The sequence below is a fragment of the Haliotis cracherodii genome, unplaced genomic scaffold, assembly GCF_022045235.1.
Source record: "Haliotis cracherodii isolate W230 unplaced genomic scaffold, xgHalCrac1.p SCAF_11, whole genome shotgun sequence".
Lineage (NCBI taxonomy): Eukaryota > Metazoa > Mollusca > Gastropoda > Lepetellida > Haliotidae > Haliotis > Haliotis cracherodii.
The window spans coordinates 28680636-28697636 of NW_027266266.1; the positions used below are offsets into that span (position 1 = coordinate 28680636).

The following is a 17001-nucleotide window of genomic DNA, read 5'->3' on the forward strand; positions in this document are numbered from 1 at the left end:
CAGCCCCAATAAGACCAGAGCACTGTACCTTGACAATACCATCCTTGGACTCGGCGAGAAGCTTGGTCCTCAGTTCCTTCTCCATCTGTGGGTACAGGATCTTGGTGAGGGCACGTTTCAGGGCTTCACTCCTCTGGATGTTCCACTGCTGAACCAAGTGGCTGAACTCATCCTAGGATACAAAACAAACCTCAGCATTACATTTGTCATGCCTGTGAAAAACATCCAACAAGTCATTAATACCATCATGCAATAATTCCACATAAAGGTGGTCCTTACTTTGTAATAGAGCTGGCGGACTTCTTCAAAGTATGTACTGACACTGCTGCCCTCCTCATCAATGGAAATAGACAATGTCAGCAGCCCTTCCTCCTCCGCCTGTCAAACAACATCACTGTGTTTTGGTATCACATAAAACATGACAGACTCTTTTGTATTTCTTCATAAACATATTTTCTTTTGTGAAAAATCCTAAAGCCCCCAAAAAACAAAAAAACACTTCTTCAAGAAGTTCTGTGAGAATGTTACCATATGCACTGTAAGTTAAGCTTGCTGTACTTCATGCAAAGAAATTAGTAGTGAACACATAATATTAGCATTTGGTGGAATAAAACAAACTCGTACTTCTCAGATGTATTTTCCTGATTGGAGTATTCCCATTATCAATATAGATATCCTGACACAACAGTATGCAATATTCCTTCTTGCTTTGATCATAGAACAGTGCATAACAACGTATAACATTTGTCCCAGCATGATCCCTTACTACTCGTCATCTTTTCCTATGATCGCCTGCAGACAGGTGACAAATCATTCCAAATTTGAGAGGATGGATGAGATGGGCAGTCATGAACTGTTATGTTAGGATAAGTTTATTAATAAGGGGAATACTATTATTACAGGTAAGCCAGGGTCTGAAATTATGTTGCAACTGGAGGTTTTCAAAAGATCTGGAACCATCGGTACTTAGTTAAGGCCAACATTATATATAAAGAAAGACAAAATATGCAGGACTCCAAATCCTGACTTTCATGCGGATTCAGTCAAGCATGGGCATAAACATGTAACCTGAGCGCAACCCGATTGTTAAAGTATTTTAGATATATTCCTGCAGCTGTTTTCAACAGTTGGAAGGAAGAAACGTTAACGTTGTAACCAAATATGACTATTGACGTGGGTAACGGCACAGCGCATGTACTGGGCAAAGGGAGATGTCCCTGTGTCACAAGGCCTGACAATGATAGTCAGCGCTAGTGAAGGTGTGAACCGGCTGTCCAGACAATATCCAACATCAAGTCAAGGTGTACATTTGCACATGGCCCATTTCCCAACTTGATCTAAGCAGCATATTCCCTTGGATCTGGTGTTTAGTTATTGTGACAAAAAATTGTCACAACCACATATCAGTGTCAAACAATGGCCTCAGCATTTGTAACTCATTGAAGTAGCAATAATGAATACAACTCAATGGAAACTCACTTGGGTAATTAATGCAATAAAGAGGTACCGGTACTTCTTATTAGCTTGCAAGCATTACTTCTCCCTAAAGAACACACTTACCTGAGTAAGTCGCAGGAACTGTTCATCTCGGAGGTCCTTCACTGGCTTATTGCGAACATACTTCAGAGTGTAGCAACTGTGTCCCTCATCAATTTCCTTGCGACATAAATGAAAAGCACTAGGTATAGAATAATACTTTCATATCCCTGGACACATAATCAACAAAACAACCATTCTATATGATGTCTCCCCTGTTTGTCCAAGGCAGATTACATACAAGTGTTTCTACTTATACTGAACCAAATAATGCCACTATTATTAAAATAATGTTGACATTAAAATATTTTCTGCACATGGGTGAAAAGATACATCAGTGCATCATGAGTTTTCATGTCACAATAAGATACACGATACGTTTTTCCTCTGTATCAATACAATACAATACACTTGCTGAAATAAATTACCTACTACTCGTTTTATGACCTCCAGCACTATTGTCAGTCAAAATTGCACAATGTTGTACTGTATATCGCTGTGTATAAGATGATGAGTTTTTTTGTACCTAGAATTTGGGGGCTTTCAAGGGGATCGTCTTACACACAGGGTTAAAAACATTACCGTGAGTATGTAACACCAGAAATACCACGCAACAAATCTGTACTGAAGTCGGCAAACTAATCACGTAATTACACTGTATGGTTATAAAAAAAGTGTTCATTTTGTATCTGGACTTAGGTTTGTAATCTATTTATTAATTTTATTCAAAATTTCATCCAATATTGTTTACATTAATTTTGGCGAAATTGTACGTGAAGTGATCGGAAGATTGCATAACTCACAATTATTTACAGCAACCACTGTCACCGCTACTGATGCCTTTAAACAAACTTTAGTGGATAGAGAATGGATACATATATCATAAATGCCATACATTGACACGCTGAAAGTCATACTTGTTGTAGTTTGACTAGTATATGTCAACATAAAGTTTTTGCGATTGTGAGCAGGGGAGCATCGACAGTGAAATTGTTCCATACGAAAAAATATCTGGCAATAGCGATCAGCTGTACCAGAGTGCTATGCTTATGGTTATTAATTTATTTCAAATGTATATAGTGAAGCTGCAACTAAAATAACATGATAATGGAATAAATTATTCCTGATAAAATATTAGTTTAAGATACAATTCTTCTGATCACTTATCAAAATTTGTTAAAGTTATATCGTTGGGTAATTTTTAACGGAATCCCTGGTAGATTCCGAGAAACGTGTGCACTGCTGATTGTTGCTTCAGGGTTAGATTACGAGACAATACACATGGTAATTTTAATCTCTGCATATAAAACAATGCCTATCAGCAGAGGAAATAAAATTTAATCGGTAAATCATCATGTAGAGTGATGTTTTATCTCAAATTTGAAATTTGTATTGACCAAATTTAACTGTTGTCATCTGTTCCTTTTCCTGAATTCGCTGAAGGGATACGATGTAATCTTTTCCAGTGGAAGACGAACACCTTTCTATTGCAAATGTGGGGATTGTGTATGCACTGGTGACGTGCTTCATTCCGATTCACTTTACAGACAGGGTATATAAATTCATTGATTTTGAAGGCCTTATATGTGGGGTCGCTTTATAGATGTCGATACTGAGTAATTAGCATTTCAAGTTCACAATTAAAATGAGTAAAATCTAAATATATTTTACATTTGTATACTTATCCTGCATTACTCCGTATTTAGTGCTGTCTTTTGACAGAGACACGAACTGTGTGAGATCCAGCTGCTGAAGAAAAATTGTCCCAACCAGTACAGGAAGCAGCGCCCTCTCACAGTCGGCACGTGACCCGGAAGTCATGACGTCACGTCAAAACAAATAACTGCTTTAAACATAACATCTGAAACTTCGTGGGAAGGGAGGGCACTAATTCGTAACGCAGGATAAGTATAAAAATGTAAAAAAATTTAGATTTTACTAAATTCTTTAACTTATCCTGCATTACTCCGTATTGCATCTTTATCAGACGGCATGGCCGGTGGGCATACCTTCAGATGTGATCCATAATAAACCCTCGTCAAGGTCTGATGAATCAGCACCGCATACAAGTGATGACCTCAACATCTACAACCATTCCTGTCTTCAGGAAACAAAAGTCGATGCAAAAACGAAACACCTTAATCGGTGACAGAAATAGAATGAGGCGGGTAGCCAAAAACTAAAACTGACATAAGAGCGAAAGCGGAGCACCAGAGAGCCGTCCTGTCTGGGGTGATAAACACCAGAGAGGTCGACAGGCCCCGCTGAGGGTATCGGAGAATCAGTGGCGTCGGTGATATGTGACCTGTTGGGCTACAACCAGGGACCAAAACTGTGAATGCCGGCGACATCTTCCAAGGCTCTATCACGGAGGTAGTGGTTGGCGAAGGCGATGTGAGATCGCCAAGAACAGGCTTCCATGAGCGACTGGATGGAACAATTATACTGTGAAGAGCCCTGGTAAATGAGATTGTCCTGATCTCATGTGGGTTGATAGCTTTGGGGGAGGGTCCAATCCGACGGCTTCATAAGCTTTGTGGATTACCTAGCGGAGCCACAGTATTCTGGTTGACCAACGACTGCACCGAAGGGGACACCGGCAGAAAAAAGGTGTTTCCTAGACTTGCGGCAGGCTTTAGATCGTCATAGAAAACCTTCAGTGCCCTTACTGGGCATAATAACGCTCCTCCTCATCCTCGGCACCCACAATGGACGAGGGGAGAATGAATGATCTATCAGGCTGTCCTGGGAGTTGATTCTTTACGATGAAGTCCCAGCACGGTCCACGATAAACGGTGCCCTGAGTACCACGATCGAACCGGACACGGGAGACGTCGAGGACCTGGAGCTCATTGACTTGAGCGGCAGTAGCAAAAAGCAGTAGCAACACCATCTTCTTCCTTAAATCGTAGAAGGAAGACGAGTGTAGTGGTTCGAAGGGAGCCATCTGAAGGGCGTTTAAGACCACATTCAGATCCAACGCAGGTGGTCTGAACTTGGCCTTCTGGTCTTTAAGACTGAACGAGCGCAGCCAGGCCTGTAGTTCGGGAATTTTCGTCATTCTCCGATCGTCTGGGATGGCAAGAACAGAGTTGATGGCGGCCAGGTATGTGGGGGTGGTAGAACCCTTCAACTGACGGGTGCTGCGCAAGTACAGAAGGAACTGAGCCAGGAACTGCGGTGATGCTGTCATTGGATCCTGGTGTTTGTCTGAACAAAATGCCTGGAACGAGCATCATTTATCATCATACAGTCCCCGTGTAGATGGACGGTGGGCTGAAGCAATAGCCTTGGCCGCTCCAGCTGAATAGCCCTTGGCTCATGGGGCTTTCTGCAGATGTGCCAGGCGTGCAGACGGGTGTTAGGGTGTGGCAACCAACTGTGTGGATGGAGCAGAAGGTTGGACCACACTAGAAATTCCAGGGGTTGTGTCTGGCAATGTTTCTGAGGTCGATAAACCAACTTCTGGCTGGCCACCAAGGCACAGCCAAAATCAGTGTCAGGTGCCGAGTGGCATGGATCTTTAAAGAAGCGTGGGAGGGAGAACCGGAGGCGGAAATGCGTACAAGTGTAATCCTTCCCAGGAACAACTGAAGGCATTGACTGCCACAGCGGCCGGATCCGGCACCGGTGAAATGTAAGGCGACAGCTGGCAGTTCAGAGATGTGGCCAACAGATCAATGTTTGGGTGTCGACCGTTTGACATAGTCCGGCGAAGACCTCTGGGTGGAGCCTCCACTCGGTGGGAGCCACCTAGTTAGGCCTGGACAGAGCCTGTGCCAGAACATGCTCTCAACCTGGTGAGTGCAAGACGAGCTCCTTTTTCTTAAAGTACAGGTCCAGGCTGACCACCAAGTCGAGGAAGTGGAGGGTCTGGTTTAGCAGTTGGTTGGTGTCATCGTACAGCTTACGAGTCATAACTCGATGTGCCGACGAGACAAGCGCTGCCGCTTTAGCCGAATATCCTTTCTACATTAACGAGGTCTTAAGCAAACCCAGGCACGAAGCTAGAAGTTCTTTAACCCCGCATGCAAGTCATCGGTGTGAGGATGAAGAAGGAGGTCGTCTCGATCTGGCAACAGGAACGGTGGCTGATCGATGATCTGAAGAAGTTCCGGGAACCACGTTCTGGCCGGCCAATAAGGCGCGACTAAAAGAAGACGTAGGTTGGCCGTTTGACGAACTTTCTCGAGTATCGATGGTATCAGCACCGTTGGTGGGAACACATAAGCGTCTAGACCCTCCCACAATATCGCTTGAGCGTCGTGGTCCCATGCCCATGGGTCTGGAACCATCGACACGAATCGAGGGAGGGGGTTGTTGTACCCGGTTGCGAAGAGATCTGCTTGGGGCAACCAGAGTCGATCTGCAGTTGAAAGACTGTCAGATGGATCATCCACTCCGTGGGAGACCGGAGACGGGAGATGGTCTCGACAGGGTGTCGGCTATCACATTCTTGGCCCCCGGCATGAAGAAGTCTCGGAAAGCTGCTGACAATCTTGTCCCAACGGTCTTGAGGTACCTTGACCAGATTGACTCCCGTCTGGAACTGTATCCCGATGTACTGTAGATCCGAGTCGGTACCAAGTCCGACTTTTGAAGGTTGACGATCCACCCGAGGTACTCAGGGTGGTCGCGAACTCTCCTTGAAGGGCTTCTGGGAACTGGTGAACTTGGAGCCTGTCGTCTAGGTAGAAGGCGACCCTGATCACCTGCCGATGGAGCCATTCTACGACCGTCTTCATGATCCGTGTGAAAATGCACGGGGCCTTAGAAATTCCAAACGAGAGGGACGCCCACTGGTAATGAATACCTTGGTATTCGAATCGGAGGTACTTCTGGAACTCGGAAGCTATTGGTACATGTAGATACGCATACTGAAGGTCTATCGAGAAGTGGTTCGGTAATATCATCCGACGCAGAGAGCTGAGGGATATCATGGTGAATGTGTCGTGCGGGTAGTATCATCAGCAGGCGAATGGTCACATGTCTTGTCGAAAACAGAAGTTGACTGAGGCGGGTCTTTATCAACTGATTTCTTGGGTGTGGCCGACTCGGCAGAGTCCAAGGATCCACCCGATGACCTTCTCTGCTTGTAGCGCTGGTCAGTAGCCCGCTTTGCCAACACACGAAGATAAAAGTTAAAGTTTATAGAAGACAAGTGCTCACATTCTTTACAACGTTTATCCCACGAACACGTTGAAAACCCATCCTTAATTATGCAGGAAGGACAATACTTGTGAGGATCTACTTTAGACAGTTTTCTTTGACACGAGGCACAAATGCCCGACATGTTGCCACGTGTATAACCAAGTCAAACAGTGAAACACGTGTTGAACACAAACAATGGATTACCAAGGATTACATTCCAGGAGTCTACAGGTAAGACATATTATTATTACTTTATTAGAACAACAACTGTAGACACACAATAAGTACTAGTAGAATACAAACTTGCAGTCTATCGCGAAAGTCTTTCTCGAGCGACCAGCTCAGAGGCGTGCTAAGAGATTTGTGACATGTCATAGGGAGGTGCGTGCGCAACCCGACGGAAACAAGTTTAATGTTTACATTCCAGCTTCTGGCTTCCTTTTAAACATGCGACTAGAAGTGAGGGTATGAGAGATACCCATTTGTACGACTGAAAACAGACTAAAACATAGCATTTTCAATATGGCCGCTGTAGCCACAGAAACTGGCATTCAAACCTCTTGAACAAAGTCAGGTGTGATCATTTGTTGGAACAAGCATGTTTGTGGACAGTTTCAGTGTCATTGGTCCGTGGTTTGTGACCAGATGATGTTGCAGTTGCAAAGAAATGCATCTTGAGAGAATTTGGGAACATTGTCAATATGTGCAAAAAGTCAAATAAAGGTCCATTTATTTCTTAAATCGCTAAAAAGGATCTTTTGAGCCCAACTACTAACTAGATATATACCACCTTGCATTACATTTGGAAGGAAAATGGCTGGGTCATGGCCATACAAAGTTTCAGTTTCCAGTATGGTCAAAACGCAAAGGTCAAACGCAAGCTCCAAATTTAAAGCTTTTAAAGCTAAAACAAATGAAACAAATGTGAGCCCCACTAATAAATACACATATACCAAACTTCATTAACTTTTGGACAAATTAGGGGTCAACTTAGTAAAATCTAAATATTTTTTACATTTGTATACTTATCCTGCATTACTCCGTATTGCATTTACTGCTGTCTTTGACAGAGTGACGAACTGTGTGAGATCCAGCTGCTGAAGAAAGTTGTCCCAACCAGCTCAGGAGGCAGCGCCCTCTCACAGTCGGCACGTGACCCGGAAGTCATGACGTCACACAAAAACACATAACTGCTTTAAACATAACATCTGAAACTTCGTGGGGAGGTAGCGTAGCGAAAGGGAGGGCACTTAGACTTCGTAATGCAGGATAAGTATACAAATGTAAAAAATATTTAGATTTTACTTTATCAGACGGCATGGCCGGTGGGCATACCTGCAGATGTGAACCATATTAAACCCTCGTCAAGGTCCGATGAATCCGCACCGCATACAAGTGATGACCGGAACATCTACGACCATTCCTGTCTTCAGGAAACAAGAGTCGATGCAAAAACGAAACGCCCGAATAGGTAACCGAAATACAATGAGGCGTGTAGCCAAAATACCATTCCTGTCGTCAGGAAACGCGAGTTGATGCAAAAATTAAAACCCGGATAGGTGACAGCAATAGAATGAGTCGGGTAACCCAAAACTAAAACTGACCTAAAAGCGAATGCGGAACGCAAGAGATCCGTCTCGTCTGGGGTGATAAACACCAGAGAGGTCGACGGGCCCCGCTCAAGGTATCGGAGAATCAGTGGCGTCGGAGATAGATGACCTGTTGGGCTACAACCAGGGACCAAAACTGTGAACGCCGGCGACAACTTTCAAGGCTACATCACGGAAGTAGTGGTTGGTGAAGGCGGTGTCCGATCGCCAAGAACAGGCTTCCCTGAACGACTGGATGGAACAGTATACCGTGAAGAACCAGTGTAAATACGATCGCCCTGATCTCATTTTATTTCAGGTGATAGCCTTTGGGGGGAGGGTCCAATCCGGCGGCTCATAAGCTTTAAGGATGACCGTCCGGAGCCACAGGGAAAAGTATTCCGGCTGACCAACGACTGCGACGAAGGGGAGACCGGCAGAAAAAGGTGTTTCCTAGACTTGCGGCAGTCTTTAGATCGTAGAATAACCTTCAGTGCCCTTACTGGGCATAATGACGCTCATCCTCATCCTCGGCACCCACACTGGACGAGGGGGGAGGGGACAAGGAATGATCTATCAGGCTGTCCTGGGAGTTGAGTCTTTACGCTGACGTCCCAGTACGGTCCATGATGAACGGCGCCCTGGGTACCACATTCGAACCGGGCACGGGAGACGTCGAGGGCGTGCTGTACATGGATTCGAGCGGCAGTAGTCAAAACCAGTAGAAACACCCGTCTTCTACTTAAGGTCGTAGAAGGAAGATGAGGGGAGTGGTTGAAGGGCGTTGAAGACCACATTCAGATCCAACGCAGGCGGTCCGAACTTGGCCTTCAGGTCTTCAAGACTGAACGAGCGCAGCCAGGCCCGGAGGTCGGGAATTTTCGTCTTTCTCCGATCGTCCGGGATGGCCAGAACGGAGTAGATGGCGACCAGGTGTGTGGGGGTGGTAAGCCCTTCAACCGACGGGTGCTACGCAAGTACAGAAGGAACTGATCCAGGATCTGCGGTGACGCTGTCATCGGATCCTGGTGTTTGTCAGAACAAAATGCCTGGAACAAGCATCATTTATCAGCATACAGTCCCCCTGTAGATGGACGGTGGGCTGAAGCAATAGCCTTGGTCGCTCTAGCCGAATAGCCCTTGGCTTTCTGCAGGTGTGTCAGGCGTGCCGACGATAACATGCGGGTATGAGGGTGTGGCAACAGACCGTGTGGATGGAGCAGAAGGTTGGACCACACCGGAAGTTCCAGGGGTTGTCTCTGGGTATGTTTCGGAGGTCGATAACCCAACTTCTGGCTGACCAATAAGGCGAGACCAAAGTCAATGGCAGGGGTCGAGTGGCCTGGATCTCTGAAGAACCATGGGAGGGAGAACCGGAGTCGGAAAAGCGTACACGCGTAATCCTTCTCAGGAACGATGGAAGGCTTCGACTGCCACAGCGGTCGTATCCGGCACAGGTGGAATGGAAGACGACAGCTGGCCACATTCAGATATGAGGCAAACAGATCTAGGGTTGGGGTGTCGACCGTTTGACATATTCTGGCCCGAGGCGCCGGAGAGCGTGAGGCGTCGGAGAGCTTGAGGCGCCTGGAACGCCGAAGATGGTGATTCTCGGGGGCGCCGGTCAAGTTTGTAGCGCCGGGAGAGGGGCGAGTACTCTGGGTCCGCAAACACCACACTACGGTGACTTCGTCAGTGGACACGATCAACAGGGCGTGACCGAGAAAGCACTGTCAGCAAGCGACGTCCTGGATAAGCCTTTATCTCGAGGCTGTTGCTGTGCCAATGGTGTTGATCTCTGGATCACAGGTGGTCACAATGTGGGCTGGTGTGGGCCACTAGCCACTGACAAGGTGGCAGGGGAGGTAGTCAGCAACAGGGGTCTGCGATTGCGTAGACGAAGTAAACCAGCTTCACATTCGACCGCCGGGGCATCGACGTAACCGGGTAGTAGGAAGTCGAGGCAATATGGCCATTGCGTTAAGTAATGAGATCGTTTTCATCCCTGAAGCGGCGTATAAGTACTCCTGTTCTTATATCGAGGTGACGATGGAGGACGACAACACGATACGAGGCAGGTATGCAACAGGGGTCAGTGGGACGGCCGAGGGACTTTAAGTATCAAATCGACACTGTGTCCGGTAGTCAAGGCGGAAGATAGGAAGGTGGCGTAGTCGAAAAGATCAAACCGGACGAAGGAAGGCGATCTTTTCCATCCCTTGAACGCCTATAGGCGCTATCGTTCTTATAGCGAAGGGTTGATGAAACAAGGTTCCTCGTGACAGCCGTGTTGGTAGAGGAGGTCTATTGTTTCCAACATCCGTGCATGGATGGACTGCGACAGGCGCCTGGTTGAGTGGTAGCACCAAGCGTACAGGTAGACATGGAAACCAATCTGTAGAAATACATGGCACCCCTTGCCATGGTAAGTTGACCTAATTCCGGTCGGAGTTGTTGACAGTCCGAGTACTTGACACGTGACATGTAAATCACTCTGCGCTGTAGCCGAGAAAACCGCCTTGGAGTCGCAACTGAGGTGCAAACTCCACACACAGACAATCCTCAATGAACTGTGTGAGAGACGATCAAGTGGTGTACCCGAGTTTTGCGATAAAACACGGAACCCCATGGGCGTCGTGGAAAACCCGGTGAGCGCCGAGGAAGAGTCTCTTTCAGGAACGCTGGCGCTAGGGTAGGGTAGAACAGCGTTGGTGTCGGCGATGTCGACGAAGTAAACTCTTTGTAAGTGGATGTCGTCGTCGAATCTGATACAGACGCTGTTCACATGACGCTCTGTTTCGATGGAAACCCGCAGGTCATCTCTCCGGAATCATAGCGCTTTAAACGACGGGATTATGGATAACGTCTCAGTGGGCAATTTGAACCAGACCAACTGTCTATTGGTTGAAAAGATTCCACCCAGGAAGTAGAACGATAGTCACGATCCCGAAGACCGACGGGAGAGTAGCGACAGGAGCGGCGACAGTTGTTTCACCATGCTTCTCCGTGTGACGAGTTATGAGACGGCAGCAAGAGAAGAGGGCAGCAAGAGAAGAGGGCAGTGGCGCCGGGGAGGCGATTGCCGATGGTGCCCCTTAAGCCGCAGTAGAAGATCGGATAGTCGGCTCGTTGATCTGAGCTTGATAAAGCTTGTTGATCTGGGCGCCTGAGGTCATCTTAGGCGCCGGATATATCATAGGCGCTTCTTCCGTAACTCTTGAGGCGCCTGAGTAGTCAGAGGCGCTAGAGACATTAGAGGCGTCGAAGATCATGAGATCAAAGACCTCAGAGGCGCCGGGAGCGCGGAAGACATCAGAGGATGCGGAGGCGCCAGAGCGCGAAGGCATCAGAGGCGCCGGGAACGCCGAGACATCGGAGGCGCCAGGAGCGCCGGGACATCAGAAGCGCCGGGAGCGCCGGGACATCAGAAGCGCCGGGACTGCCGGGACATCAGAGGCACCGGGAGCGCCGGGAGCGCCGGGAGCGCCGGGAAATCAGAGGCGCCGGGAGCGCCGGGACATCGGAGGCGCAGGGAGCGCCGGGACATCAGAGGCGCTGGAGGTGCCGAGACATCGGAGGCGCCGGGGGCGCCGGAGACATCAGCGTTGATGTGGTGGTGTTGGAGACCGTGAACGGTCGTATGTCGTGCCATGGGAGGCAGACTCTACGTTGGGAGCCGCCGTTGGTGCTGGGAGCACTGCGAAGCTCCGCTGAGCGCTGCTGCCGTCAACGTAGGTGGGGGTCGACGAGCACGTTGAGCGAGGTGTGTCCTGGATACTCGCATGAGCTGAAGGATCACAGCGACGAATGACTGCAACATCGGCACTGCCTTGTGAAAGTACAGGGCGTCGTACAATCACGGCAGAAAGGGGCGGCCCCGACCAGATTTGTTCCCGCGGCAACAAGTGCAGCGAGGCAGAAAATCTGGAATTTAAGCAAAACATAACTATGTGGCAAAGCCACAAAGTGCGGGAAGCATAATGTGATTCAGAAACTTTGTATTTCAATGAAGTTTATGAGATCAAACAATGACGCTAAAAGGTAGCGAAAAAGCATAGCTTTAAGCAAACACATAACCATGTGGCCAATCACAAAGTATGGGAAGCATAATGTGATTCAGAAACTTTGTATTTCAATGAAGTTTATGAGATCAAACAATGACGCTAAAAGGTAGCGAAAAAGCATAGCTTTAAGCAAACACATAACCATGTGCAAACACGTAACCATGTGGCAAAACCACAGAGTACGGGAGACATAATGCAACTCAAAAACTTCGTATTATATTGAAGTTTATGAGAAGAAACAGTTACGCTGAGAGGTAGCGAAAAGGCAAGGCTTTAAGCACAACAACATACATATATGTAATGTATTACCCAAGCCAAAGAGAGAATTCAAAACGCAGAACACGACATTACGTGGTGAAAGGCCAAAATGGCGGGAAAGAAAACAAAATGGCGGGAACAACATTGCGCCCGTAAATTACTGTGACGTGAGCCACAGACGAGCGATAAACGTTACAATTTACGAATGGGAAGACCCTAAGGTCACGGCCCATAACAGGTAACAATGTAGCAGCATATAATGAATGTAGAAACACGCAAAATATAAAAAAAACAAATAATAAGCTTTAATTTCCACAAGGGATACAAAGTACGTCCGTCCGTGGAGGTGACAAAGCAGTTATGTGTTTTTGTGTGACGTCATGACTTCCGGGTCACGTGCCGACTGTGAGAGGGCGCTGCCTCCTGAGCTGGTTGGGACAACTTTCTTCAGCAGCTGGATCTCACACAGTTCGTCACTCTGTCAAAGACAGCAGTAAATGCAATACGGAGTAATGCAGGATAAGTTAAAAAATTGCAGTATTTGGGTCCCCACTTCGGGGGTTTCCGTAAGGCAACTGCTGCCTTCGGCAGTTTCAGTACGGAAGCTGCCGAAGGCAGCTTCGCTTATATATAAGCGCACACGTGCAAGCGTGCCGAAATCCGTCAGGAGCATTTTTTAGCAAAAAGGACCCCAAAAATGAGCTGGACGTGAAAAGTATGGTCTAAAACTCCGCCCCTGTGGGAGTTTTCAGTTGTTCAATTGATCAGTTTCTAAGTTCACCGGCTGTGTTTACATTTATTATACTTAGGAAGCAAAATGATCGTTTAAGAAAAAGATGAAAAAGAAGCAGAAAAAGAAATTGAACTAGGTCTAGATGGATCCACAGACTTAGGTCCTAGAATCTATATGACACTCACAGTCAAAAAGATTTCAACATTTCACGTACACGTCTTTGGAATGAGAAAGTAGCTATCGATGATCATTTTCCTATGAAAATTCACATGCTTTCATGAATGAAGTTATACTATATTGCGATTTATTAGAAAAAAGGGGGATCCTGCCCCTTTATCCCCCGTATTTTTCTTTAAAAATGTCATAAAGGTGGGGTTGTACAAGCCTTGAACCCTGCTGTGTTGTCCGCCCAACAAAATAAAATTGTTCAAGTAACAGAATGAACTTACCGTCGTGCGATTTATTTTAAAAAAAGGGGGGGGTGTAACCCCCCTTTACCCCCCATTTTTACTTTAATATTTCGACAAGGGGGGGACAAACCTCCCTTGTACCCCCTGTGTGTTGTCTGTGTAAGAAAATACTGAACTGCAGACAGCGTTCGGTAGAAAAATGGCGGCCAACAAATCCTCTCGCTTCGACCGTAAATAACGAAAAATGTTACTTCCGAAGTGGGGACCCAAATACTGCAGTCTACCCCAAATTAGCTGTGTAATGTCCATTAAAAGGCTTTTCAATATTGCTGCGGTGGAGGCCATAGTGAAAATCAGATTCAAATCTCTTGAACAAATAGGGGTGCCATCATTTGTGGCAATAAGTATGTGAAGTTTCAACTTCAATGGTCCATTGGTTTTTGAGGATATGTTTACGAGGGACGACAGACGACGGACGACAACGGAAATGCCAACAGGCCATGACGTATGCTCACTTGACTTTCAGCGGTGGAGGCCATAGTGAAAATCAGATTCAAATCTCTTGAACAAATTGGGGTGCCATCATTTGTGGCAATAAGTATGTGAAGTTTCAACTTCAATGGTCCATTGGTTTTTGAGGATATGTTTACGACGGACGACAGACGACGGACGACAACGGAAATGCCAACAGGCCATGACGTATGCTCACTTGACTTTCAGTCAGGTGAGCTAAAAGTTAGATACTAGCACAAAAAGAGTACCTTCATTCCTTTCTTTGATGGCACAACAATAAGCTTGGCTCTCTCACTGTATGTCTGTCGAACACTCTGTCTCACCAGTGGATCATGTGCTATCTGCATGGCAACCATGTGGCGAGCCCCCATCAATACATCTTCCTCCGTGGCAAATTGACTGATGAAGACAGACAAGAGTTGCTAATAGGCTCCAACTCAAGATGAAAGACAGGCAGATCATCAGGCAGTCACCACATCCCCAACATTTGTCATCTAGTTATCACCCCTTTTTATATATACACTTACATATATTTTATATTACTTCCAGCCTTGTGTGTTTGACTCACCTACAAACGTAATCCTTGGCCATCTCGGATGGTTCTATTGGACATTGGTCAACTTCATGACGCTGATAATTGTCTCGTAAATTCTCCCCGAACTGTTCTGGAGTCAGGCCAAAGTGACTGGCAAGGTCACCTGAAACAAGACATGTTTGTTGTACACTTGATATTGCAGAGACTACCCTGGCTGTGTCATGGAAGTCCATCCCCAACCAACCATATACTACAGTGAAAGTTCAGCAACTCACCTAGCTTGGCATCTTGGCATATGGAGTAGCCACTCTTGCGACTGGCTTGTTTGATCATTTCTGGCGGAGCTTCCTCAGGGTCCTGTTCTCCTCGCTCTGCAGCATTCTCCTCATTCTGCTTGCGCTTCTCTGCATTGCGCATTTTCACTATATCATGTCCGTAGTAGAGACTGAAGTGTTGGTAAACATCCCTCAGCTCCTCCATTGTCTGGACACTCTTCACTCTAGCAAACACACTACTGTATTAGCATTATCTCAAATACTGCCACTGGAAGAACAGTGGAACACAATAATTTTCTGTTACAGCATTTTAAATCACAAAGATGAGGAAAAGAAGTTCACACAAATATTAGTCATACTCCATGTTTTCTAAACATAATTTATCAACTGGTGTAATAGGCATGGATGGGTTTCAAGACACTAATTATCAAATCAGTGAGTATTGGTTTGACGTGAGTAACCAAGTAACTTCCAGGTATAACGGGGGATGTAGCTGACTACTTACCTTCAATATCTTCCTGACACAATCAATACCTAGCATTGAGAACTGTTCACCACCTTCTCGTACCAGACTTAGAGACTGTAGCCTCCAACAGGACATTACCAGTATGCCAAAAGGGTCTACCATTTTTTCAACCCAGCATATCAAAACATAAGATAACCTCCACAATGTTCTATTACCTGTCAATGTCATCATCTGTCAATGGCCGCACGCTAGACTCCAGGAGTTTCTCAGGATCAGAATTTTCTTCAAACTGATAGTTCTGCATTTTCTCAAATAGACGCATCAAGTTCTTTTTCCTGGTGACTAACTGTGTCCACTGAAAATACAACACCAATGAAAAAAATCACTTTGATATTGTTTCGTTTGCAAATGCTTCAATTTTATCTGGTTGTCATGGCAGCCATGGATCAGAATTCTGTGATCAATTTCCAGAGATGTCACTGCTTGGATCATATACCTTTATGTCCAAAATATATCCCCCCCCAACACTTACCTTCTCATCATAGTGCCATACTTTCCAAAGATCGTTTATGTTCAGCTCAGGCTCGACATACTCTTTGCGGTAGAAAGCAATGAATGGAACCTGGAAGAAAGACATGTTACGTTCAGTAAACTAGTTAGGGGTGTGAATTAACCAAAAAAATGGTCTGACCAGAAAGCAATCTTTGAAGCTGGAACTCCTTCCCATGGACTGAGACAACAGTCATAGAGATAGGATTGCTCTGTTCAGTAGGAATGGAACACAGCTGTATACAAATTCAAATATAATCAAGCACAAATGAATCAGGAAGTTCCCCCATCAAGCAGAAGGTCAGCATCTATTCAAGTCACAGATCTCACCCACCTCAAGCCTCTGGTTTCTCATGAAATTGATGGCATCTCTGATCTTGTTGATCATGTTGGGACCCCGGCGGTTAGTCCCCCCAAGATGACTGCTCTGTTCCTGGTCTAGGTATGGCTGGCAGAACAACACAAGAGACATTAAGGACACCATCATCAATAAATGCACTGATAGCAAAATTACCCCTCAAGCTCACTTGAACTTTGTGAAATCATAAAAATATAGATGGATTCCATTTCAATTAAAGAATAACATCACAAGAAACATGCCCTTGTGTTTCTGATGGCATCACTGGTTGTGGCAAGATCTGGGAGATATGGGCCACTACCAGTGGACTGAAAGTAGGGAGGTCAGGCCCGGCGGCCATCTTGTTTATTAAATGAAGATTAACAAAATTCATCACATTTCAGTTTCATTAACAGAAAGAACAAGAAGATTCATGCTCATGAAGAATGTCTAAATAAAACATTATGCCTATTCTTGTTTGTTCTCTTTGCTTATTTCCCCATGAATAGAATGTTTATTTAAGAATGCAGCTTCTTTAGGGTATGCACTTATTTGCCAAAATGGCACCATAAAATCTTGGTACCT

The 17001-nt window shown here is 45.9% G+C and overlaps 1 protein-coding gene and 1 pseudogene across 2 annotated transcripts in view; both read right to left on the reverse strand.

The window, feature by feature from the left end:
- Window positions 1–17001, reverse strand: part of LOC139456396 (transcription elongation factor SPT6-like) — a 51591-nt gene that overhangs the window by 22041 nt on the left and 12549 nt on the right. For both annotated transcript variants that reach the window (XM_071238088.1, XM_071238089.1), the window contains exons 10-18: window positions 16414–16527; window positions 16063–16152; window positions 15746–15885; window positions 15065–15288; window positions 14823–14952; window positions 14503–14653; window positions 1561–1656; window positions 280–378; window positions 29–172 (exon numbers count right to left, since the gene is read on the reverse strand). In XM_071238088.1, the coding sequence (XP_071094189.1) occupies window positions 29–172; window positions 280–378; window positions 1561–1656; window positions 14503–14653; window positions 14823–14952; window positions 15065–15288; window positions 15746–15885; window positions 16063–16152; window positions 16414–16527 (1188 nt within the window). The remainder of the gene's footprint in view (window positions 1–28; window positions 173–279; window positions 379–1560; window positions 1657–14502; window positions 14654–14822; window positions 14953–15064; window positions 15289–15745; window positions 15886–16062; window positions 16153–16413; window positions 16528–17001) is intronic.
- On the reverse strand, window positions 4202–5242 carry LOC139455966 (uncharacterized; annotated as a pseudogene).